The sequence below is a fragment of the Dama dama genome, chromosome 12 (assembly GCF_033118175.1).
Source record: "Dama dama isolate Ldn47 chromosome 12, ASM3311817v1, whole genome shotgun sequence".
Taxonomy (NCBI): domain Eukaryota; kingdom Metazoa; phylum Chordata; class Mammalia; order Artiodactyla; family Cervidae; genus Dama; species Dama dama.
Genome location: NC_083692.1, coordinates 55,080,204 through 55,104,096, shown reverse-complemented (window position 1 = coordinate 55,104,096; position 23,893 = coordinate 55,080,204). Strand labels below are relative to the sequence as shown.

General features: G+C 45.0%; 1 protein-coding gene and 1 pseudogene across 25 annotated transcripts in view; both read right to left on the bottom strand.

Moving 5' to 3' along the window:
- Window positions 1–23: 23 nt before the first annotated feature.
- Window positions 24–23,893, bottom strand: part of TPM1 (tropomyosin 1) — a 28,927-nt gene continuing 5,057 nt past the window's right edge. For 3 of the 25 annotated variants that reach the window (XM_061157303.1, XM_061157291.1, XM_061157290.1), the window contains 7 exons: window positions 14,360–14,493; window positions 12,020–12,137; window positions 10,778–10,848; window positions 9,920–9,995; window positions 9,388–9,450; window positions 9,043–9,112; window positions 24–882 (listed from right to left, as the gene is read on the bottom strand). In XM_061157303.1, coding sequence (XP_061013286.1) covers window positions 800–882; window positions 9,043–9,112; window positions 9,388–9,450; window positions 9,920–9,995; window positions 10,778–10,848; window positions 12,020–12,137; window positions 14,360–14,493 — 615 coding nt within the window. In that variant the 3' untranslated portion in view covers window positions 24–799. Of the gene's footprint in view, window positions 7,600–9,042; window positions 9,113–9,387; window positions 9,451–9,919; window positions 9,996–10,443; window positions 10,520–10,777; window positions 10,849–12,019; window positions 12,138–14,359; window positions 14,494–22,504; window positions 22,660–23,893 lie in introns of those variants that run through there. The other 22 variants (XM_061157295.1, XM_061157294.1, XM_061157297.1 and 19 more) reach the window with 18 other exon arrangements.
- LOC133066331 (cytochrome b-c1 complex subunit 7-like) lies at window positions 14,500–21,578 on the bottom strand (annotated as a pseudogene).

The following is a 23,893-nucleotide window of genomic DNA, read 5'->3' as shown; positions in this document are numbered from 1 at the left end:
ATACAAACGACAGGACCACCCTGTTTAGAAAATGTCCTACAATGTGCATTTATTCCATATCATTGTACAAGGTTTCCATACAGTTATAACTCTTAAGACAATGTGTTTTCTTCACCATTGTATGTGGTGCCCACATCTTTCACTTGAACATGCTGGAAATCCATATCACATGCTATCCCACAAGTTGTAACGAGCTGCAAATGTGCCAATTTAGAAGAGCACGGTGGCTTACAAAGCTTCGGCTTTAGTGAATTCTGGCAGACAGGATCCACAGTCTCACCTCATTGTAAAACTCACGACAAAATAAATTAGTGTTGGACAGACTTCTAAATCGTACAATATTTAAGGAGAGACCACAGTGGGACCTTTTGTTTAAAGTAGCACCAATCCACACCCGATTGTGTTTCCAACCTGGTCCCTCCCTTCCCCAGGTTACCCTTCCTGGTCATACATCATTGGCACTTTGAGTGGAAATCTTTCTGCTTCCTCAAGGATTCCTGGACTGACTAAGCATACTGTGTCACTAAACTCTCTATGGCGTGGCAATGTCAACTTGGGAAATGGCACATTTAAATCATTGTCACCTTGAACACGGGCTTGCCTGTGTGTGTGTGTGTGTGTGTGTGTGTGTCTTCCCCACCCCCAATCTAGCTGGTATCTTGTGGATGTTTCTGTGACAGTGGTCAAAGTAAATAAAAAATGCATTAAGGGGTTTCATGGTAAGCATGGTGTTTAAAAACAAAACGAAACGAAAAAACAAAAACAACATGAAAGAATGTGGTCGCAGCTAAGGAGGTTTTCACATGTTGTTTAACTCCAGTAAAGTCTGATCCAGCATCTGGTGCATACTAAGGTTTTCTTCTTTGGCATGAGCCACTTTCTCTGTGGTGGGATTAGAAAATTAAGTCATGAATAGCTGAGCTTTGGACACAGCAGTGGTTTGTACACTTAGGCAGGCAAACATCAATCACAAACACAGGATGAGATGATTAGGACCAGGCATGCTCGTAAGACATGACTCATTTCCAGACAGGGACCTACAAAGGGGAAGCTGTCTTGGACCTGAAGAAACCACAGGCACAGCAGGCTCTCACAGAGTGGCCAGGTGAATCTCCACCAGCAAACCACGGGGAGCAAAATACAGGTGGGGCTGGTGGATGTTCACTGGTCATGCGCTGTGGGAACTGGGAGAGGTGCTCGCAGCACTCAAGTTATAACAGCAGCAGACATTTCTGAGTTACAGGCAGTTAAGGTCTGAGAGTTGCATTGTAACACAATCTCAGAGAAAACAAAGATGACATTACTAGGCCTTCTGACAACGTTTCAAGGATTTATTTCTGTTGCTCGTTAAAAAAAAAAATAACCAACATGTTTCATGCACACTCCAGTAGGACATTCTCTTATTATTCTCACAGTGTTCTATTTATTATTAGCATGACATTCTCACCAGATTCCAACAACACTGTTAAGACTAAATAAAAGCATACCTTTCAGACAATCGGGGACTTCTGACATGAACTCCTGTTTTCAAAAGCTATTTTGCCCAAGCATAGGTACATTTAATCATATTTCAAACACTATACCAGATACTTAGAAGTTAGAAATATGAATATGCAATAGGAATATATATTATATATATCACATCCTATATATAATATATATATATATATATATATGCTGATACACACTCCTCTGCTTTGACTCTCTAATTTTAAGCAAGACTCAGTTCTCTGTAGGAAATAGAAAACATTTTTTTGGTTCTCATTATGCATCAGTCCAAATAAGAGGACCTGCTATTGCAAAGATGAATGCTGAACTGATTATAAACATTGACCCATATACACAGATGTAATTTTACCATAAAAGCGGTTTGGGGATTAAAGAGAACTTAATTATTCCAGATATAAGAGGAAAATGCAGGCAAGGCCAACCTTTCAACTGATTCATGTTCAATTCTGCAGAATTCTGCAGAAAGCAATCATTTTCAATCCTACTATCTGAAGGTATGGCAGTCTTATACTTCCTGACACGGGCTGCATTCCTAGAATTCAGCCCAGGTTCTTCCCCACTTAAGTTTAATCCTCATTCAGGGCCAGCTTTAGTTGGTTAGTTAGGCGGCGGTTTTGCTCAAGTTGCTGGTAGAGTTGATCTGTACAGGTCAGCAAGCAGGTTAGCAGAAGAGAAGAGGCAGAAGGAAGAGAGGTTAGCTGGAGTTGGTGAGAGGGAGTAAACAGAACACAGAGATACCTCAGGTGCTGGTCACTTGCTGAGCAGGTTCCCCTCACCCCATGAGAAGCTGTCCTGTGCCCAGGGAAGGCCTGGCTGACCAAGGAAGAGACAGGACTCCTCTCTTGGCAGGAGGAAAGGGAAACAAGAGGAGGAAAGGGATCCTCCTCCTCGGCAGGATCCGAGGAGGAGAGAGGGGGCATGTTCCTTATGTATCTCACTAAAACCACCATGTGAACCGGGCCCAATGAAGCTTCTGGCAACAGCCTCAGGAACTGGGGCAGGGCTGGAGGTGAGCCTAGTACGCCATCCACTCCTTGTAGGGCTCAGTGACTGAGAGCTTCCTGCAAAACCTTAACCTACCGTTTCTGCTCATCCCTTCCTGGAACCCTTTCATCTCCACTCCTAGGGCTGGCTTTCCTCTCAGGTGGCCCCTCGAGGGGCCACTGCCACTGTATTAACAGTTTTGGAAATGCAGAACTAAGCTCCATGTCTCTACCATAGTCACTGTGCTACACAGCGTAAACTCTCATCCAGCTTAGAGATAGGGTGTGTTACTCTACACACACAGCAAAAGAATAAGCACTTACTCCGCTCAAAACTGATTTAACTGCTGACTTTCTAAAAAGGATGGCATTCTCTGGTGCTAAATGGACATGTGCAAAATCCCAAATGTCCACATGGAGACTGGTGTGAAGTACGTTTGGCAAAGAAGGCAGCTGCTGGTCAGCTTTTATCTGATGGGGATACCAGAGGATGCCCAAACAAGGATAAGAAACTGGCCCTTATCACGGAAAGCTGGAGGTTACAGAACTGTCTTGCATGCCAGTGACAACCTAAACCCACAATCTCTATCTTAATGATCCTGAAGAGCTGACAATCCTACACCTGGGGAGAATAAAAATGTTCAGTTTCTAGTTCCCAGGTCTGTTGGGAAATCAATCAATTCTCATTTTAATATTCTCTCATGTATAAAGAATCTGCTTACAATGCAGAACTGGGTTTGATCCCTGGGTAAGGAAGATCCCCTGGAGTAGGAAATGGCAACCCACTCCAGTGTTCTTGCCTGGAGAATTCCATGGACGGAGGAGCTGGGAAGGCTACAGTCCGTGGTCACAAAGAGTCGGACACGACTAGACGGCTAACACTTTCACTTTCACATATGGTAGGAGATGAGGAATACCTTATATTCATTGTGTTTTTTTAGCTTGGAATATCTCCACCTTGTCTTCTTTGCTGATCCAAATGTTCTGAATATGCAAAACCCCAGTCAAATGTCATCTTCTCCAGGTAGCTCCCAGTCAGAATTACTGTCTCTATTCCTCATGGACTCTAAATGTACACCATCTGCTTCACAGGTCAGACCTGCTTCACTCATCTATCTTCCCACAAGATGGCCAGCTCACTGAGAACAAAGAACATTTCCAGTTCATCTCCTGACCACATCCTCCCTACCTTTCACAATGTCCTGCATGCTTGGGGGTTGCAAAATTTAACCCCACTAGCAGCACATTCACACTCTCACATGTGAGACATCACCATGGGCATGTAGATGTCTTAGCTTCCTGAACCAATGTACAGTCAAGCTGGGATGAAAGAACTCTGCAGAAACCCCAGAGAACCCAGAGGGTCGATGTGAATGCAGTTTAAATGACAGTATCCTTACAATGTCCTCGTTTGGACGTGCTCTACTTTGGCTGCCATAGAACTGGTATGCTTGGGGGGCCTGGGAGTATTATATGTTTGAAAATATTTTTCCCTCCTGTTCTACCTCCCCAATATCTGGGGTGTCAACTGCCAAGCAATGTTTTTGGGGTTTGGTCCAACCAAGGCTATTGCAGCCGCCGCCTCTATGATGGCATGATCCGCTGAGCTAGAAGCCTGGGCCCCAACGATTTCTTGATAAAATCAACTAGCTATTTATCCTCTTGTGTGCCCATACCTTCTTGGGCTGTTTCAGATTTTTTTTTTAAATTTGGCTAAACCCTGTGGCATGTGTGATATTAGCTTCCCGACCAGGGACTGAACCTGGGCTCCCTGCACTGGAAGACAGAGTCCTAATCACTGGAGTGCCAGGGAAGTCCTTGGGCTATTCCAGATTGCCTTTGCAGTCCATCAGTTTCCCATTTCTCCCTCTAGAATATACCTAGAGAAAGTGTGAGAGTCTCTGGAATGGTTCCCTCAAAACTGGTGTGCCTCCAGAATTAACTAAACATCTGCTCTGTACAACTTTCAGACCTGTCATTTTTTTCTATGGCAGGAAGCAGGGTTACTCAGAAAAGGGCCCACTTTTATTACTCTGAATTTTAAAAGAACAAAGTAGGAATCATAGTCAAAAGCAGGCCCAAGGAGCCTTAGGAAAAGAAAAGTAAGGAATTACAGGGAGAGAGACTGTCTAGATTATAAATTTTAAAAAGTCTATTATACCACTACTAAATTCACAGCCCTCTTAAAAAGAGTATTTTTACTCTGTTCTGAAGTCTTTGTAAAGTGACTGACATTTTCAGTTTGCTCAAATTTATTAGAACATAGGGATATATAAGTACTTAGGCTCAGAAAAACTATACACAGATAACAATCACTCACATTTAAAACACAGGAGAAATATAGCCAGATTGTTGAGGATGTGAAGTGTTGGGCATTGAGAGAGAAAACTCCACATCATTTTAAAGTTCTAATTTTGTGATGTGTTTTTAAAAAAATCACTTACATGCTATTCTTTAATTTATAAATATAACCAATAAAATAAACTATAACTGAACAATTTCTATTATTTTTAGGGGGTAAAAAAAAGAACCAACTTTAATAGCTATGCTTTAAAAATATTCACAAATAAAAAAAAGTTATCACAAAGATTATGTAAGTATAAATCCCTCCTAAGAATACATGATGTGCTTAAGAGCAAAAAAATAAATCTTGACTTGAACATACTCATATGTTCGTAAAACCTAAGAATGTCATCTCATGATCAAAATGAAGGTGGCTGAGGAATGAATATACTTTGTGCTGTAAAAGAATGATCAATAATGATCTCAACTTACATTGTTTTTGTATCCACATCCTGTTCATCTTTTAGGATATGTGTGGGCTGGCAGCCTTTCCTTAGTTAGCTCCCCACTCTCAAGCAGGAGAGTGCTTTTACATTTAGATGTAAATACCAACACAGCAGGCTCACCACATCCCAAACTCAATATTGCACACGAAGGCCCTGCTCAAGGCAGACCTTCTGGCTTCAACAAGCAAAATCCCCTGTGTGGAGGTTCTCAACCCATTTCACACACCAGTACCATTCCAATCCCTAAAAAGCACAGCTGCCTGGACCTAACTCTAACCTTTGCAAACCAAAACCCAGAGAATGACCCAGGCATGTGTATTTTGAAAAAGTTCCACAAGAAACTACAGCTTTAGAGACTGTTGATATTAATGAATGATGTTCAGAATAGGAAAAAAAAAAAAAAAAAAAGCAAAGCAGCAGCCAAAAATTAACCCTCCTGTGTGTGAAGCAGATTTGTGGTTTTATTCAGCGTTGAAACTAAAATATCAATAAATAAGAAGTAAAAAGAATAGCAAACAGAAACAGCTTACATAGTGTTTATTTTACACTGAAACGAGGAGCTTCTGTACAAGAGGAAGCACAGTGTGAACCTGGCCCTAAGGCAGGATGTGAAAAGAAAGAATCAGGGTCAGCTGGAGAACAGACAAACTGCAGAGCTCAGAGAGGTGGGACATCCAGCTCGATGAAGGGGTCTTGGGAGAAGTGAAGCAAAGATACTTATCTGCATGAAGAGAAAAGGTGGGAGAAACAGAAAAAAAAAAGTGGCACAATGGAAAACGGAAGCCAAACGAACAAATGAGAGCAGCTCTCGAAACAAAGGTGAGAAGCAGACATGCAAAACCTGCGGGAGGATGTAAATCCTTGCCCACCAGGGTCTGGGCCCCAGGCCAGCACCAGCCTCTTCTGCGGGAGGGATCACAGTAAGACGACCCATGAGCAGAACTCAGAAACAGATTTTAAGCTAAGCCCACCTTTCAGAGTACATAACCAAACATGATGCTGCAAGTTTTCCTCATAGAATCACCACATTTTAGCAATCAGAGACAGATGATCTGATTTACCCCCTCATTTATAAATGAGCGGAGAGAAGTTGGAATTTTCTCCAGTTTCCATGGTAACAGTCACGTCTCCAGGGGTAGCATGATGATTCTATAATGTGTAAGGCAGCAGACACATGCCAACACTCTTCAGGCTACCATTTTTCTGCATGGGTAAACGAATGACAGGTGGGCCTGGAAAGCGAAATTCCCAGCTTATGTGGAATTCAGTGCCATCTTGTGAGATTAAAAGGCAGCCTCTGTGAAACACTCCAAGTTAGAATTTAGTGGGGCAGAACCGGTTCAGTGTTCAGGCTTGGTTAGTAACATGAAAGTTAGTTGTGTATGCTCCAGGTTCTCGTGAGATTAAGACTATCTACTCCACCCTTACTGCCCAGCAGTAGTAAAAGCCGGGCCATTAACCCTAAACTCATATCACACAATCTGTGCTTTATGTCCCATTTCTTTGACACAGGTTGTGGTGTTTGTATATTACTTTTTATATAAACAGAAAATTAAATCCCTCCTAAAGAATACATGATGTGCTTAAGAGCACACAACCTATGCTTTATGTCCCATTTCTTTGACATAGGTTGTGGTATTTGTATGTTAATTCTTTTTATATAAACAGAAAATTAAAGGCTTGGATACTCAGCAGAAGGTTCATTTTTGTCTAAAATTCTTAAAAGAAAGATGTGATGTTTTACAGCAACATCCTTTATGCTGTTCTGGATCAATTTCCCTCCTCTCAGAGCCTCAGTCATTAAATTTGTATTTTTTTAATAAAAAAAAGTTCACGTTATATTTAATTGAATCACAGGAAACTGACTTTTGCTATTTCTTGGGCAATTCTTGCACAACTGCATGGCTTACTGATTTTACTTGAGCCTAGTTTACGTTCCTAAAAGTATAGTGCCCGAGTCACTTCTATGCGAGCTCACTGCATGGTGGGAACGATCTAGCTGAGACAATGTGAAATGAATGGATTCTGAGAGGAAGACAGTTTGTAAAGACAAGCTACTTGGCCTGTATACTAGTAGAATGTGAAAAAAAACAAACAATGACTATCCTAGATTGTGCAAAGAGAGTGAGTAGAAACGTGTAAAGGCGGAGATTCTGGAGATACAAGAGGGAGTGGTGGCGAATTGCTCATCCTAGCGTGTGGGCACAGATGTGAGCAGGCAGGGTGGATGAACATTTACATGGAAGTCATGTCGTTGAGAGCGTGGTCCAGCTCCTCGCTGATGGCTTTGTACTTCAGTTTCTGAGCGTACAGCTCGTCTATGACCAGGAAGTGGAAGGCAGAGGTGCAAGGACATGGAGAGTGATCAAGAGATGGAAGGTGAATGAGGGTGGCAGGGACACCATCCCGACACAGCAGCAAGAAAAGGGCAATGCATGAAGGAAGTGATGCCGCAGCAGGTGGCCAATGCAGGAGACGTGCGTTTTGTTTTGTTTTGTTTTGTTAATAAAATTGAAACAAAAACAGAAAGAACAAAACCCATTAGAAAATAAAAATAAGAAACTCAATATGAAAATTGTAACAAATATGGTAGTAAACCATGTTAAAACCCTAAACAAAACCACAGAAGGCTGTCTCCCGGTTGGGGGAGGAGCAACAGGACAGCTTTTCTTTTATAGAGCTATAATTTAACTACACTGGAGTAGTCAGCCACCTGCAACTATAAACAGTGGAAAAAACAGCCACAGGCATTGTTTTGGAGGAACAATTTGTGACTACAGTAATCCTTATCTGGCTGTAATCCTTATCTGGCTCCACCTTCAAACCACTGACTTCCTGACCAAGCTAGACCACTGGGAAATGGATTTCTTGGTGCTATCCAGGCTATTCCTTGTGGCCTTCCCACTCAAGCTTCCTTCACTGGTCCAGGAGGCTTGAAAACTGAGGAGAGCCACGCTCCTCACAGTGTCACTGTGCCAAGTTTGTACTTCGGCTTTTCTAAAGATGGTGTCATACCTTGCTGCACTTTGGAGCCTGTTTTGCCCCCAAGTGTCATTTTCTCTTTTCCACCAGCGTGGTTATCATCTGAACCAACACCCAATCCCTTCTCTAGCCCCACCTTCACCTTTGATGTATATATTTCACATATTTTTTTTTCTTTTTTCACAGCCTTGGGGCTCAACATTTGGAATTTCTGAGAGACAGAGAGGGTGTTACCAAAATAAAACCTAAATATGAGGGAAGAAATGCTTACGTATAATGTCCAAGTACAATAATGCCCTGTTACCCGCCATCCCCCCATTTCAGGGCACAGAGCATATGCCAAGATGATTAGTAACTTAGAAAAATAAATTCAAACCCTTACATCGAATTCACACTTGGGGAAAGATTAAGTTGTGCCTAAAAACCAAATCCTTACCATTCTGACAATAAGAAGGTATCACTGAAGACAGAAAACACACCAGTCATTCTCACCTACAACCGCCTCACTCACAGTGAAAGATAAACCAGCCACACTTCTAAGAGTGTGCAGTGGAGCCATTTGGCATCTGCTGTTACAAAAAGAAGACGGGCCCCGTCTGGTGGCTAGCAGTCATCTGGTGAGCAGAGAGCTTAAGAGCCACAGAACTCCAAAGGGCAGACCAGAAAAATGTGCAAGCGCAAAGGAGTATGTCAAGGAGGATGCCATGACTGGAAAGTCACTTTGCCATGTCAGTATTCAGCCATAAGGGCTAAGTTAGAAACAAGACTTCAGATCTTACCTTCCAAGTCATCAATGCTTTTCTCCAATTTAGTTACTGACCTCTCCGCAAACTCAGCCCGAGTCTCAGCCTGCAATAATTCAATTTATTTCAATCAAAATTGGGAAGTTTTAGGTGGCCGCTAGCTACAAAGATAGGGAAACTGAAAGTCAAGCCTGGCACCCACAAAGTGGTCTGAAACCACCCACCAGCGAATCACCACAGTGAGAGGCGGCTGGCTACCACTGCTGGCTCTCCAAGCCCACCCCGGAATACCCCTGGATCATTGTAACATTAAAATGAAAAATGGCTCCACAGAGACAAACTCAATCCAGTTGGCTTTGTTTGAAACACCCCTAATATTACCTCCTTCAGCTTGTCAGAAAGGACCTTGATCTCTTCCTCGTATTTGTCTTCCTTCTGCGAGTACTGTAATCAGAGAGAATGTTCCAGATGTCAAGCCACAGCTCACCCTATACTTGTGTCTTCTAATACAAAGAAAGTGCCAGCCCAGCCAACAGATGTTGAGCATCTCTCGGGAGGTAATGGAGCCTCTGGGATCAAATGGCACACCATAATGCGGTCTCTGCTTTCCTGCCTATTGTTTTACATGGGATGAGAACAAGATCACTTATACATTTGGCACTTGGTTTAAATTAAATTGTTATGGATGACTCACATACTCAACACAAAATGGATTTTCCATTGAAAAAAAAAAAAAAAAACAAAACGAATCTGGTATCAATAACCATCAGGAAATTGCCTCAAAATGAGGCCTCTGGCTAAAGTGTCTAATGGACTATCCCTCTGACTGGCAGGGCCTCAGAAGGGAAAAAGGGGGTGTCTCTTGAGTAGCTCTTAAATGATGCCTCTCCCCCACACGGTGCTCCTGGCCTACCTTCTCAGCCTGAGCCTCCAGTGATTTCAAGTTGTTCGTCACAGTTTTCAACTCTTCTTCAAGCTCGGCACATTTGCTAATGTTTTCGATCAGAGGTAGAAAGGGTGGGAGACAGGCCAGAGGAAGGAGGAGAGAAAAAGGAGAGGGATGGGAAAAAAATGAAAACCAAGTCCTAGAGAACAAAGGGCTGCCTTAAAGAAGCCAAACCATCAGGGGCTGAGATGTCCAATTTCACCATGGACACTGCCCCGGACCTTCCTTCCAACAGCAGAGAGGTGGAGAGACAAAATTCAACAGCTTCAAAGTGTGATGATTTGGCTTCTTTTTTGGCTGCACCAAAGAGCATTTATGAAGGAAAAACAAAAGAGTATAAAGGACCCAAAGAAAGCACTTAAAGCAAGATATAAGATAGCAGAGGGTGTAGTGAAGGTGCAGTCGTTATAAAAACGGACCAGTAGGCATTGGAAGCTGAAAGATGCCTGGGTTGCAGTTAAACCTAAAACCCATACGTGAGCCATCAGTACCTTATCCTCTGCAGCCATTAATGCTTTCAAGGTCTGATCCATTATTCTTAATTGTTCTTCCAGCTGTCGAACTTGGCTGTTAGTGGACACAGGAAATGCACAAGGCCATTCTCAAAATCAGTGTGCAGGTAAGGCATGCAGTGATACACGCATTCATACACAGACACCCCACACAAGTCCTCCATGTTCCAAACGCGTGGCTCATCCACGTCGAATGAGCACAGGAGGAGCCCGGAGCTGAAACAGGTAAATGTGCAGCTGCCAGAAGGTCATGCTGTTTAGTCACTGCTCCGCAGCGCCCCACACAGGGCCTCCTGGCGCCGGGCCCGCTTACCCTTCTGAGAGCTCAGCCCGCTCCTCTGCACGCTCCAGGTCACTCTCAATGATGACCAGCTTACGGGCCACCTGCAGCAGGACAAACACAAAACACATACACCATGGGGCTTCCAAGCTCTGAGTATAGTGTGTGTGGGGGGTGGGGGGGAGGGCAGGGGCTAGACTCAGCCCCTGGGAGTTCTTGCCTACAAATAAGATGATCCTCTCTCCCGTGGACTGGAGGGGAAGCAACTCTCCACCAGGAATGCCCATGGAGAGGAGACCATCTGCTCACAAAGATCCAGAGTGGTCAGTTATGAGTAGGCAGGCACATGTGAAGTCTGACCCAAGTAAAGCCTGTGTAATTACACAGCAGCCAGACCAACTGTGGAAAGAGGGGGAGAGATGAAATTCACCATCTCTGAAATAGCAGGATGATGAGACACGATGCCTTTTATGCTGAAAAGGTGGGAGCTGCAAGGCAAGACTGAAAAAAACCCTAAAAGAACTTCATCAATTTAGAGCTCTGTACCTCCACTTCCTTTTGGTGGAGGAGGTTAAAAATGCCAACAGAAATAGCAAGAAAATGCTAACATGAGAAGTTGGTAAGATGACTAATGAGGTCGAAGGAAGAAAGGACCAGGAAGAAGGGATCCTATAAAGCATTTCAAAATTAGTGAGCATAGCGTAACCTGGAGAGGATGATGGTGATGAAGAGTCAGTGGTGTTTCAGGAGAGCTAAAGGGAAAAACTAAAACCTTAAAGAGTCATGTGGGCTCTTAACACAGGAGGGTGCTTTCATGGGGACATGACCAGGAGGTGATTCACCTGTGAGTCGTGAGGAGAGAGGACAGACTGAGAGGTGCCTCCATGAATCCAGAGAGCAAATGTGTGGTCTGTGTCTCTACACCACCTAAACTGGGTTGCACCAGGTGGATCTCACGCGGGGTAACTGCCTGCATGGTGAGAGCATGAGATGCTCCTTTCACAAAACACAAGCGACCCAACCTTCCCTGCTGTCTGGCCAAAGACCTTGTGTCCTAGTCTTTGAGGGCGGGGGACAACAAAAGCCCTGGTCTTTCCCGGTGCGAATGACTCCCTAGTAGGATCAAAACTAAGAACCATCTTCTGGGGACAAAGGAACTCTCCTTCTCAAACACACTCATTTCTGCTAAGGAAACAGATGGTTTCATTGCTCCCCCAGTCCCCGCTTCTGGGCCATGGCTGGGGACCCATGAGGCCTTAAGCTCCAGGATCTGACCTCTTCATACTTGCGGTCGGCATCCTCAGCAATGTGTTTGGCCTCTTTCAGCTGGATCTCCTGAATCTCCATCTTCTCCTCATCCTTTTGGGCTCGGCTCTCAATGACTTTCATGCCTCTGAAAAGGAAAATTGGCAGGAAAAGCCAAGATTTAGAGGTGCCTTCCATGAACTCCCATTGCACAGCCATGGTTTGTGAGGTTCAGTGTGACTGACAGACTGAAACATAGCTACTTTCATCTTCCAAGCCATGAAGTGAGACTTTCCAGAGCTGAAAGCAGGAAAAGACATCCATTTCCCTATCCCTGTTTATTGTGAAGGAAAGCTTACACTTTTGGTACTGCTGACACTGTCCAGGCAGCTCATGTTAAATGAAAGGCACCAGGACACGGTCCTTTTTTTCGAATCTGGAAGAGGTGGAATCGGAAAAGCCAACATGCTTTACTTGCTGTGTAAATAATGGGATTTCTTCCCTTTTCCAGTGGGAAGCCTCAGCCTGAAAATGGACTAAGGTTAGAACAAAAACAAATTTACCTTTGTGTACTTTCTTTCCACAAAGAAAGTAGCTGTTCTTACCCCTTTAGCCACAAATGTAACTATTAGATTGAACCAAGCGAAACTGCTGATATTTGACCATATCCGACCCGTAAAAATGGCAATTTCGTGTGGACAACTTTGGAGAAGAAACTGAGTTTTGCCTATAATGACGCTTTTATATTAGAGGGGTTGAGAGCCAAGACCAACACCATCTTCTTTGTTGATGTGTATGTGTGGATCCTTCAGCGTGGCATAAGCTATGAAAACTGTTAACTGACCTATGATATATTGCAGATTTATGCAATAAAGTTATGTTAAAATGGGATTCATTTATCAAAATCTAAGTAAGATAAATCAATTAGAAACATAACGACTACAATGCCATTGCAACACAGAATGCTCAGAGAACCTGAATTTTTCAACTCTGAAGGTCTGAACTTTACTGCTGGGTTAGTCTGGTATTTCAAAGGAATATTGGGTGCTGCAAATAGGAACTGAAGGGGTAAACTTATTAAACCCATTAAATCTATTAAAAAAAAAGTAAAGACTACAATATATCTTAGGAGACTGGAATCCTGCCTTGGCCATATATTCGGTTCAGGCAGGCCACACCTGTCTCTGAACCCTAGTTTTCTCATTGGTAAAATCAGAGGACTGGAGTAAGTGATTTCTAAAATACTTTTTTACTATAAAGTTTAACGTTGCCAGATTGCCTTTCAGGTTCACTAACAAGTGTATTTCAGGAAGAAACCAGCCACAAAATCACTGGTTATGTGTATATCATAAGAGATGGTAAGTCATCTTTAAAAATTCCCAAACTCTTAGTTAGAAAAGAAACAAGACGCAATGGTGAATAACGAGCTGAAAAACTTCAGCTAACAAGCCTTTTTAATCCTAAGTCTGAAATCACTTTTCCCATGGTGGCAGGGAGCAGAAATGCACCTCAAAAATGGAGAAAGGGACAAAATCAGTGACTGCACGTATCTGCCAGGTCACAGCACAGATACGCACTGCCAGTGTCTGAGACACTACACTGCTTCCTCATCTCTCTAAGGACAGAACTCTCTCCAGTCTTAAGGAGTCTTTCTTGGAGTGCTTCCAAGCAACAGGAGTACATTAACTTGAGCAGCTGAGCATGAGAGAAAATGCCTGCTGGAATAACATGATGGCTGATATGGCCCTGGTCTTCCTTTACTACCACAAGGCTGGATCTTGCGGTCATAAGTCAGGGAGAGTCAGGTCACGGGGTGAGTGGGCTCAGAGGACTTGCAGATCTGACTGTATTTACTTGTGCACGCATGTCTTACCAGCTTTACTAAGTCCAACACAACTTACTTTTGTGGATTATATTTCTGTTTTATCTGTGCTTTCTCTTTCACTCATTTGTTGGGCTATTTGACAACTGACAGCCCATACTTTATTTACCTCGGCCTAAGCCTTCTGGGTGTATTTTAACATAAAGTTATCTTTTAAACAAAATGCAGAATTGCTCCATGGTCAGCAGGAATGAAAGAACCAAATTACATCCCTAGAACCCGCCGTTTAAACACCCATTTCCCTCGCTGGGTGGTGAGCTCTAGGAGGGCAGGAACAGAGTCTTTTTTTTCTTTGCCACCTTGAGATTTAAAACAAAAGTGTTTCACTGGTGTTAAACAAATAAAACCAGTAGTTACACCTGGATCAAGTGAGGAAATGATGGCACCAAGGTACTGTGAAATCCTTGGACGCCCAAGATCAGAGAGCCCTCTGGTTCCATCAGGAGGAAAGGCTGTGCTAACAGGTGGGCTGGACGACGAGGCCTCACCTCTCACTCTCATCTGCTGCCTTCTCGGCCTCCTCTAGCTTCTGTAGAGCTGTTGCCAGACGCTCCTGGGCACGATCCAACTCTTCCTCAACCAGCTGGATGCGTCTGTTCAGAGAAGCTACGTCGGCTTCAGCCTGGGCAGAGAGAATGAGAGGTGTTTTAGTGTTGGAGAGGACGTGAGGGTAGTGCATTCAAGAGGGGCTGGACTGAAACGCTCGTTCAACAAGGAAGCCTGGCTTTGTGGTGAGCTACCCTAAAGTGTGCTACAAGCCGTGGTCAACTCTGGGGTTGTTGGATATGTTCATCCATTGATTTATCCAGTGGGCGTCCACCTTGGGGTATATGCAAATCCACAAACATCATCCTCGTGGGACAGAGGGACCGTCAGCAACACTTTCTCATTTGGTTCCTTTCTAACACAGATTTCAACATGCTGGCTTTACCTGACTCTCAGAGGGGAGCGTCATCACTGCCACCTCACATGGTGGGGGCTGAGGTGTGGATAGAGGCGACAGGACTGACCCAGGCTCCCTCACACACGATGAGAGGAGCTCAGCGAGAACTTGGGACTCAGGAGTCTCAATTCTCCTTTCTTCTGATCACATTCTCAAAGGGGCGTTATTAAATATTTTAGGAACTAAAAGATTTTTAAGTTCAGTGGTTCTAAAATATAAAACCATACAGAGACACAACAAAACCCAGTAAGCCCCCGTGCCCTTTGGCACCTCTTAAGGATAACAGGTCACACTGGAATAGCGCCAAAACAAATTTCCCAAGCGTCTGTGACCTAAGCCTACAGGCATTTCTCACAAGTCAGGGTTGCTACAAGAAGAGTTTCAAACTCCTTAGAAGAAAAGCAGTACAGATACTGTTTTTACTTGGTATCTATCTCTGAAATATGCTCTTTTTTGGGGGATGTGATGTTTACCTATAGTTAAAAGCATTTGTTACTATGAGCCTCAGGACACTTGCAAGACTGGCTGGGTCCATTACATACACTTGCATTGGTGGCTGTTTAACTATTACGCATGGAAGTGAAAGATGGAATTTGCTAATTTGGCAGCGTTTCCTCATCTACTTTGAATGTGTGCTTATCCTGCAATGATGGGTTTTTCAGGACACTTGGGAGTTTTCTAAAAATTACAACCTGCACTTAGGGATGATGCTAGCTCTCTACCTACATTGCTGTCTTCCTTATTCACATTCCTTCTTATGTGCAAGGAATCATGATTCTCTATACGGAGTATGGGCTACTGAACAAAATAAGCAAAACCAACTTACACAAAAGCAACTTTCTGAGTTCTGGACCCATGGTACATGGGCTTGACATGTACAAGTAGCAAGAGTCTTCGATCACAGCCTTGAACTAAAGGAACACGAGAACACTCTGCTCTCTGCTCATCTAGATTTGTAAAATTTTAAAAGCCAAGTTCTCTCTGGGAAAGAGAGGTGATTAGGGCATCTCCAACCACGGTGAAGGACTCTATAAAAACATTCAAATACACTTTTATCTCGTCAAAAATTAACTATGTAGTAACAACTGGCTGACGGAGGCAGGGAGTAGGGGTGAATGTGAAATGAATCCAAGGTCAGTTTACAACTGTACCCACCCACAAAGTCAATCATTATAGATGCACAGCGAGTAATGGGCCCCACCAGGTCTCAATGGCCAGTGAACGTTGGTTTTTTTTGGGAGGTGGGGGAGGGATGAGGATGATATGGATAACACATTTCTTAAGTACAGGAACTTTTGAAAGTTTTTAGCCCTGTATTAAAAAACAAAAACAAAAAACTGGAAGAAGGTATACATTAAGGGCATATCTTTGGGTCAGGTCAGATTTCTGTATTTTCCAGTTCCAGGAAAATTCTATTCCTTCCCCCCCACCCCAACAATAATTATAATATTTATTTAAAGCAATACATTTACAGCCCAAATAGTTCTACATTGTACACTTCAGGTTTAACCAACTTCATAAAAATACTTGAGAACAGCTGTACCCACAGATTTAGACTACTAAATTATTTCTTTGCCCATTTCTCTCTCTCTTTTCTTTCCCGAATAACCTCTTCCAGATACGGTTCAAGGTAGAATTTATCCTCCTCATGTTTTGTCCACTGCTCTTTAGGCAGGATCTGCTGCCTCATGCTCAGGTCCAGCGCTCTCTTAATGCGAAACACTCTGTTATTATAAAGGTTCTCAGGAAGCCTTCTTATGGCTCTTTCACATCGTCATTCTCATATATTGTATCATCTGGCATTAAGCCCAGTTTATTGAATCCAGCAGCCTTATATACCATTTTTGAATACCCTCCAGCTCCACCTGCTTGATGCTGAAATGGCTGGCCTGCTCGCCATGTTGACCTGAGATAGAAGGAAAATTCTATTCCTTTTATGAACTGGGGTGGGAGGACAAGCAAGCAACTCTGAAAGATGAAAACTAAAATGAAGAGCAAAACAAACCCACCCCCTAAAATACCACCAAGAAAAAAACTCAGTAGAGTGTCTAGGTCATATACTCAAAAGTATTTTCTCCCTCTTTCTTAAATATGCTTGTTATAGGTGCTGTGGCCAGAGAAATGTCAACAAGATTTTCAAAACAATTTCTGTAGCCACCACACTAGAAGTTTCCAGCTCTGTTTTCAATCTGGGCCCTGACCTCAAGGACTTTGTACTCATAGAAAGGAGACTGTTTATGCTCCAGGGAAAGGACCTTTCAGGTAACAGGCCACTCTGGGTCCCCAGGCTCCCATGTACCTGTGGCGTCAGGGACAGCACTCCATGTTCATTCCTGCCTCTGCACAAAACATCTTCCTCCCAGAGAGGAACCCCCATTGATCCAAGTCTTTGCTCTTCCAGCCCCCACTCTGCTCTTTCTTTAGCTCTGGATGCTGTTTTATAAATGGAACTTCTTTCCCCATTGGAGCATTTTGTAGAATCTACATTAGGGGTTGTGTCCTGTAGGAATACCAGTCAACAGGCCCCATAAAGGGCACCCAAACAACGGCCAGGAATGGAGACCAGTTCCAGGAGCCAGGACTGGGTCAACCCAGAGAACAGACCTGTGAGTGGTCCACAAAAACGGGGTCTCAGATGTTTAGCTCAAAGGGTCCCTAGTTCCCACAACTGGCTGTCTGAGTTCACCTGAAGACACGTTAAAAGTACACGTTTCCAGGCCCCATCCCTAGAGATTTTGATCCAAGAGGTCAAGAGAGGAAGGTGGGAATCTGCACTATAAAAAAGCAACCACCCACCACCCCACCCAAAGACACTGGCAAAGCCTACAGGAACCACTCATGGAGCTCTTTGTTGAGAAAATAGGAAGAGGCAGGGACCTCTGACCCTGGGGGTTGAAGCATGCTTGGGTCACACAGCCATCAGTGGGAGGCAGGACGAGCATCCTAGTTCCCTGCTCCTCCAGTACAGGCTCACCTGTCTCACTTCTCAAGGCCTCCTGGAGCCTCAGGGAAGCCCTGGGATTGTTGGTTCTCACCTGTGGGGTCTTTCCACCTTCTGACATCAGCGCAGCAGGTTCTCTACAGTCGCCCCCAATTCAAACCCCGGACTGAAAGAAAAGCCTTCGGGACAAAACCTATCCAGGACTAGAACTGTACTCATTATCATCTGCTGAGCAAGTCCTCTCAATGCTTTTTGAAAAAAAGGCGTGGTAAAAAATTAAAAAACATCATCAAGTAACACCAGGGGGGGAACAGCTCACACAAGGACACGGAGCATTTGCTCTCAACCCCAGAAGCCAACACCTGCTGCCCCGGGAGGTTTCACAGCAAGATGGGCAAAGGTGCTTGTAGGTTATGACCTGGATTTGAAAGCAGTATCTGGGGAGTATGTATCCCTACAAAAGCTTCCCCAGGGAAAAACCTGGACTCTTACAGGCTTCTCGGGCCTTACAATACTGGTCTGATCACAATTTAATTTGGCTCCCTAGAACAGAAGATACATTCTGTTTCATCAATTAAGGGCACTCTTTTCACTTTTTTTTTTTTTTTTGGATTATGCTGTGTTCAAAAGGCCCACATCTCTCACCTTCACTAGCTTTTATTTCTGGTATGCATTCTCTGAGTTCTGAGGCTTCTTCAGGTATTTTCTAAGGTTGTTTTCATCACAATACCTGGGCATTCTACTTAAGACTTCATTGGCTGCTGCCTCAGTACAAACCTCACAGTCACCGGACCATTTGTTATTTAAAAAGCAGATATAAACAACAAGGTGTTTGGGAAGGGTCACGACCCCAGACACAAATTATTTCCAGGCATGAAAATCACCCTCAGTGTCCTAGGTTACCTTCTAACAACAGCCCATGTGTTGACACTGCTGGCAAAGTCTTTGTTTGGGATGTCAGTTTCTTTTATTTCAAAAATGCTATTGTGTCTCAACATGTTATGAGCTACTCAGAAAAGAGACTGCTACATTAGTAAAGGCTACCAACTGTCATCCTAGAGAATTGTTGTTAAGCAGCCACCAGGTGCCCTGCACGTGTGAGGTGCCTTGGAGCTGTATGTGCCTTGCCCCATCCCCTTCCTCAAGGTGTGTGCTGGCTGTTCAGTCACGTCCGATTCTTTGCGACCCCATGGGCTATAGCATGCCAGGCTCCTCTGTCCATGGCATTCTCCAAGCAAGAATACTGGAGTGGGTTGCCATTTCCTGCTCCAGGGAATCTTCTCGACCCAGAGATCAAACCCAACCCTCTTTTGTCTCCTGTGTTGGCAGTTCACCACTGAGCCACCTGGAAGCCCTCTTCCACAAGGTACCAGCTACCTATACACAAAATAAGGGCAGGTGCACACCATTCCTATGCACCTCTACAAGATGCTACAAAGCCATCAAAGGCATGGCCACACAATACAGCAAAAATATTTCTCCGAGTCAGATCTGAAAGAAAACTTTTACAGGGCCTAGATTTTCACAAAATCCAGATGTTACAGTCAATATATCTAGAGACAATTTAAAAATAGCAATGATTTTTACTTTAAAAACCAGTATTCCTGTTAAGACTGTTAAGAAGAAATAATGGTAGGAGAATAATATATTCTAAGAACAAATCCTCTGGAATGTATTTTCCAAGTCCTCCTGAACTGGAGTGCAGCATGGGATGATCACAGGTCAGGTCTTTTTATTTCATGCAAACTGTAGCTGTCCAGAGAAGGTTTCACCCTTTACTGTGTAACACCAAGCCACTAAAGCCAAGTTAAACTTCTGCCCTTATATGGTAAAGAAAGTGGAAAAAAAACATAGATGACATTAAGGGGCACTCCCATGGATAAGAGATAAAAACAACCTCTCTATCCGCACCAAAGCCTATAATTCGTGAGGCATATTTGTACAATGAGCAAGAAGCAATGTGAACAGGGCATTGTAGTACCTTAGCCTCGTCTATATATGAAAGCAGAAAGCCAGAGAGTACACTCCTGTTATTGACACCCTGGGGGGGGGGGGGGGGCGGTGCCAATGTGAGCACAAAATACACTTTTAGAATCCTGGTCTCAGAAATATTTACCAATTCTAAAGAGGGAAAAGGCTGGGATTTTTGTAAGTTGGTTTTTCCTATGATTTAATAAAGTTACCAATTAAGAACCTACAGGTTGCAACTCTAAGTCCCTTTGCTTGCTGGGTGCCATCCAGAAAGGAGAAAGGAGGACTGGCTTCTTCTTGCTCCCTCTTTTCCTTTGATAAGGACAAAAGACAAACAAAACCCCAGTGGGTCACAAGACCTAGAGTCAACCATTACATCCAGCAAAGTAGCTGCATTCCAACATTTTGAAGGGCCCATACACCTTGGGAAAAACAAACCAGTAGAAAAAGAGAGATGACTGCTTTTTCCAAGGTAAGTGCTGGTGCAACAGGGCCAATTAACTAACTACAGCCTGTCTGAACCTTTGAGACCCTGAATGTAGAGCCAAGTCTCCATATTTTTTTTTTGCAGTGGCTCACGACTTTGTCACTAAACTTTTATCTCTGCTGCCAAGAAAAACTGTGACTGCTAGCTTAACTCACAGCTATGTCTGACAACTACCAAGAAACCACCTTAAATTAGCGATCTTCAAGTTTCAGTTTTGTAAGTTAGGAACACCTCTCAATCTGAAATTCTCTCTTCAGTGGTCTGACCCAGTCTTTAAGTTGTTGTCATAAAAAAAGCTCTGTGTCCGTCTGTCCAATCTTCCAGATAGACTATTTTCAAAAATCACTTAAAAAATTGAAGCTATTTAAACCACTTTTTAACATAAAGCTTTGAAAAGAATGAAAGCACTACCTTTAGCCAACTGGCCCAGGAAGAGTACTGTTATAAAAACTAAGCCCAAAAGAGAAGGTGAGTATAATGGTAACAATGTGCCCTTCGTAAAATCTATCTTCTGTGTTTAACATCAATCACCAGGACAGGAGTGCGTAAGAGGCTCTCCTTCACAGGACCACATATACTCTTTCTTAGCAGGGGGAGGGGAGCTCTACCAACTTCCACCACTAACACCGCTTTGACCCACCAAACATTCCTTCCAGTCTGCCTGTGTCCTCTCTGTTCAAGCTGAAACAAGAATTATTGATTAGAAGCATTGAAATGGAGTGTTTTAAGATGCAGTGAAATGAGCATCCCATTTTCAAAGCCCTTTGATCGCTGGAGAACTGAAAGCAAGGGAATAATGAGCGATGCAGAGTGCAAAGCCATTCTTATACTGACACAAGGCACTAGTGTGCTAAGCACCATGGCAACTTCTTTACACATACTCTTTTCATCCTCACAACAGGCAGGTACTACCATTATACAAATTGTACAGTCCAGGAACTGAGGGGCTGAGAAGTTCAATGATCCGCAGCCTGAATCAAAAGTTCTTATCCATCATCCTCTTCTATTGGTTCTAACGGCTCAAGGACAACAGCGAGTCAGAGAAGGAGTTGGAATTCGTTCATTGCCTGGCCAAATGCAGGAACAGCCATGGGACCTTTGCTGTCTTGTCCTCTACAGAAAATGACCTCTTGACTATTGATTTCCTAGTTCCTGCCCGTTTTATCTGAAACTGCATCTAGTTAGGCTTTCCTCTTAAGAGGATCCATTTGCTTCTAGGTATTTCATGCAACACAGGTCCCATAGCTTCTACAGCCAACCATAACACCACTACATACACTTCTCATCTCAGTAAAGGCCTCTATTAAGTACTGCAGGCTACAGTCCATGGGGTCGCAAAGAGTTGGACACGACAGAGCGCGCACATGCCACACGCACGCGCAAGCCCACCCTCCCACCCGAACAAGCAGAAGCACGACCGTGTATGAGCGCTTGTCCTAAAATTCCCAAGGTGTCTAGGTATCCTGATATAAAACACACACACTCAAAAACCAAACAGCAAACGCCTGAACTACCTCTGAAATCTTGTTCCTGTTTGCTGGATACGTTTGCCTTAGGAAAAAGGAAGGAAGCCAGGTAATTACACTCAAAATGGGGGAGGGGGCAGCGGGCGGGAGAAAACACTCAATAATCGTAGCCATTTAGCCAACTTTTTCAAGACTCAGTAACAAAGGAACATCTATCTGTACAGGAGAACTTGGGAGGAGGGGTGGTTAAGAAAGGGATGGGCAAAGGGCTGCATACTAAGTCAGAACACGCGCTGTCAGTGTCTCACCTACCCTAGAGAAACAGGCTTTCAAGAAACGGAGGCTGGACAGAGATGGGCGAGTTGAGCATCCCCGGGCCTCAAAGCCTGGCAATGCCTCAGGCGTGATCTGTTAGCGTCCTTCCCAAAAGAACAGATTTCCAAAAGGAGGGACCGCTTTTGTCCCCACCTTCCGAGTAAATAATGCCAGGAGGGCAAAGGGCACATCCCCGGGGACCCGAGACGCCGGGTCGAACGCAAACACCCCAGAGAGAGCCCCTTCTGGGAAAGTGCTGCTTCCAGAACCTTCTCAACACCACTCCTGCTTTCCCCCTCGGTTCTCTGCCTGCAGAGCAGCGAGATGAAAAGGCCGAGGTGAAGGGGCAGGGCCCCTCCCCAGACGACACCTGCGGGCCCAGGTGCGCCAGGTGCCCCCGAGGCGGGGGGAGGGGTAGAGAAGGTGGGCTCCTGGAGGCCCTGCGGGGCGCCGGGGGGGCCGACCGGGGAGAAAGCGCCTCTGGTGGTGGGTGATGGGTGGGTCCCTTACGGTCTCCCTCAGCTTCCTCTCGTAGTCCAGTTCGCGCTGCAGGCTGCCCGCGCGCTCCTCCGCGGCGTCCGCCTGCTCCTGCAGGCTCCGAATCTTCCTCCGCACCGCCTCCAGCGAGCTGCTCCCCGCCATCGCGCCGGGCGGCGGCGGGCCGGCAAGCGGGCGGGCTGCGGTGGGAGAGGCGGGCTGCCGCGCTCCTGCCGCTGCTGCTGCCGCACTCCGAACGCCCGCCCCGCCCAGGCCGCAGCGCGCGACGGCGGCGCCCCCTGCGGCCCAGGCTCAGCCCGGAAGTCTCGGCCTCCCGGGCAGCTCAGGCGAACCGCAAGCGGGTGCGCGAGCGCCGGGGGCGGACCCAGCGGGCGGGGCGGGTCGCGCGCCGCGGACCCCGGGAATTCGCCAACCGCGGGAGGCACCGCGCATGCTCGCGGCTGCGGGGCCGAAGGGCGCGGCGCGCGCTGCGGGGGCACCAGGTGGGTAGGAGAGAGGGCTCCTCGGCGCCTAGGATGTTACTTCGGCTCCCAGCGCCCCGCCCTGGCACCGCGGAGAACCCGGAGTAACGGATTTGGCTGCAAGGGGCGACGGTGCCGCCTACTGGCGGCTGGAGCGCTCCGCTCCGGCCTGCCAGATTGCCCCTGCCCAAGAGGGAGAGAAGCGGAGCGAAGCCCCACATTTGGAGCTTGAATGTGTCCCCAAAGGGACTGTAAAGAACCCCAGAACAGCAGATCCTAACCCAACAACTGTCCTCCCCTCCAAACTCAGGACGTGAAAACCACTAACATACTGCACAGAGGTTAAACCTCCTAAATGCTGTCTTGCTAGGTTACAATCTGGGTTTTGGTTCTCTCCTGGCTGTGTGACTTGGAAAACAACGTGACTTCATCTGTAAAAGCGCGGTTATTAGTTGTACTTGAGGATTATGAAATAATAGAAAGCGCTGAGCACAATACGAGGTAAGTACGTAACTCAGTGATAGCTTTAGTTAATAACAGGCATTGCCTTAGAGGAGAAATACTGTATGAAACTCTTTAAATGAACTTACAAAACAGAAAGAGACTCACAGACTTAGAGAATCAACTTATGGTTGAGGGGAAGGGATAGTTATGGAGATTAGGATGGACATGTACACTCCGCTATATTTAAAATGGATAACCAACATGGACAGGAAGCTCCGCTCAATCTCATGTGGCAGCCTGGAGGGGAGGGGAGTTTGGGGGAGAATGGATACATATATATTTGGCTGAGTCCCTTCCCTGTTCACCTCAAACTATCACACAATACTGTCAATAAGCTATATTCCAATATAAAAAATTTTTTTAAAACACACAAAGACTGTCTTAAGAGTCAAGCTATGGCCCATAACCAGCTATGGGACCTCAGACCTGCCTGCCT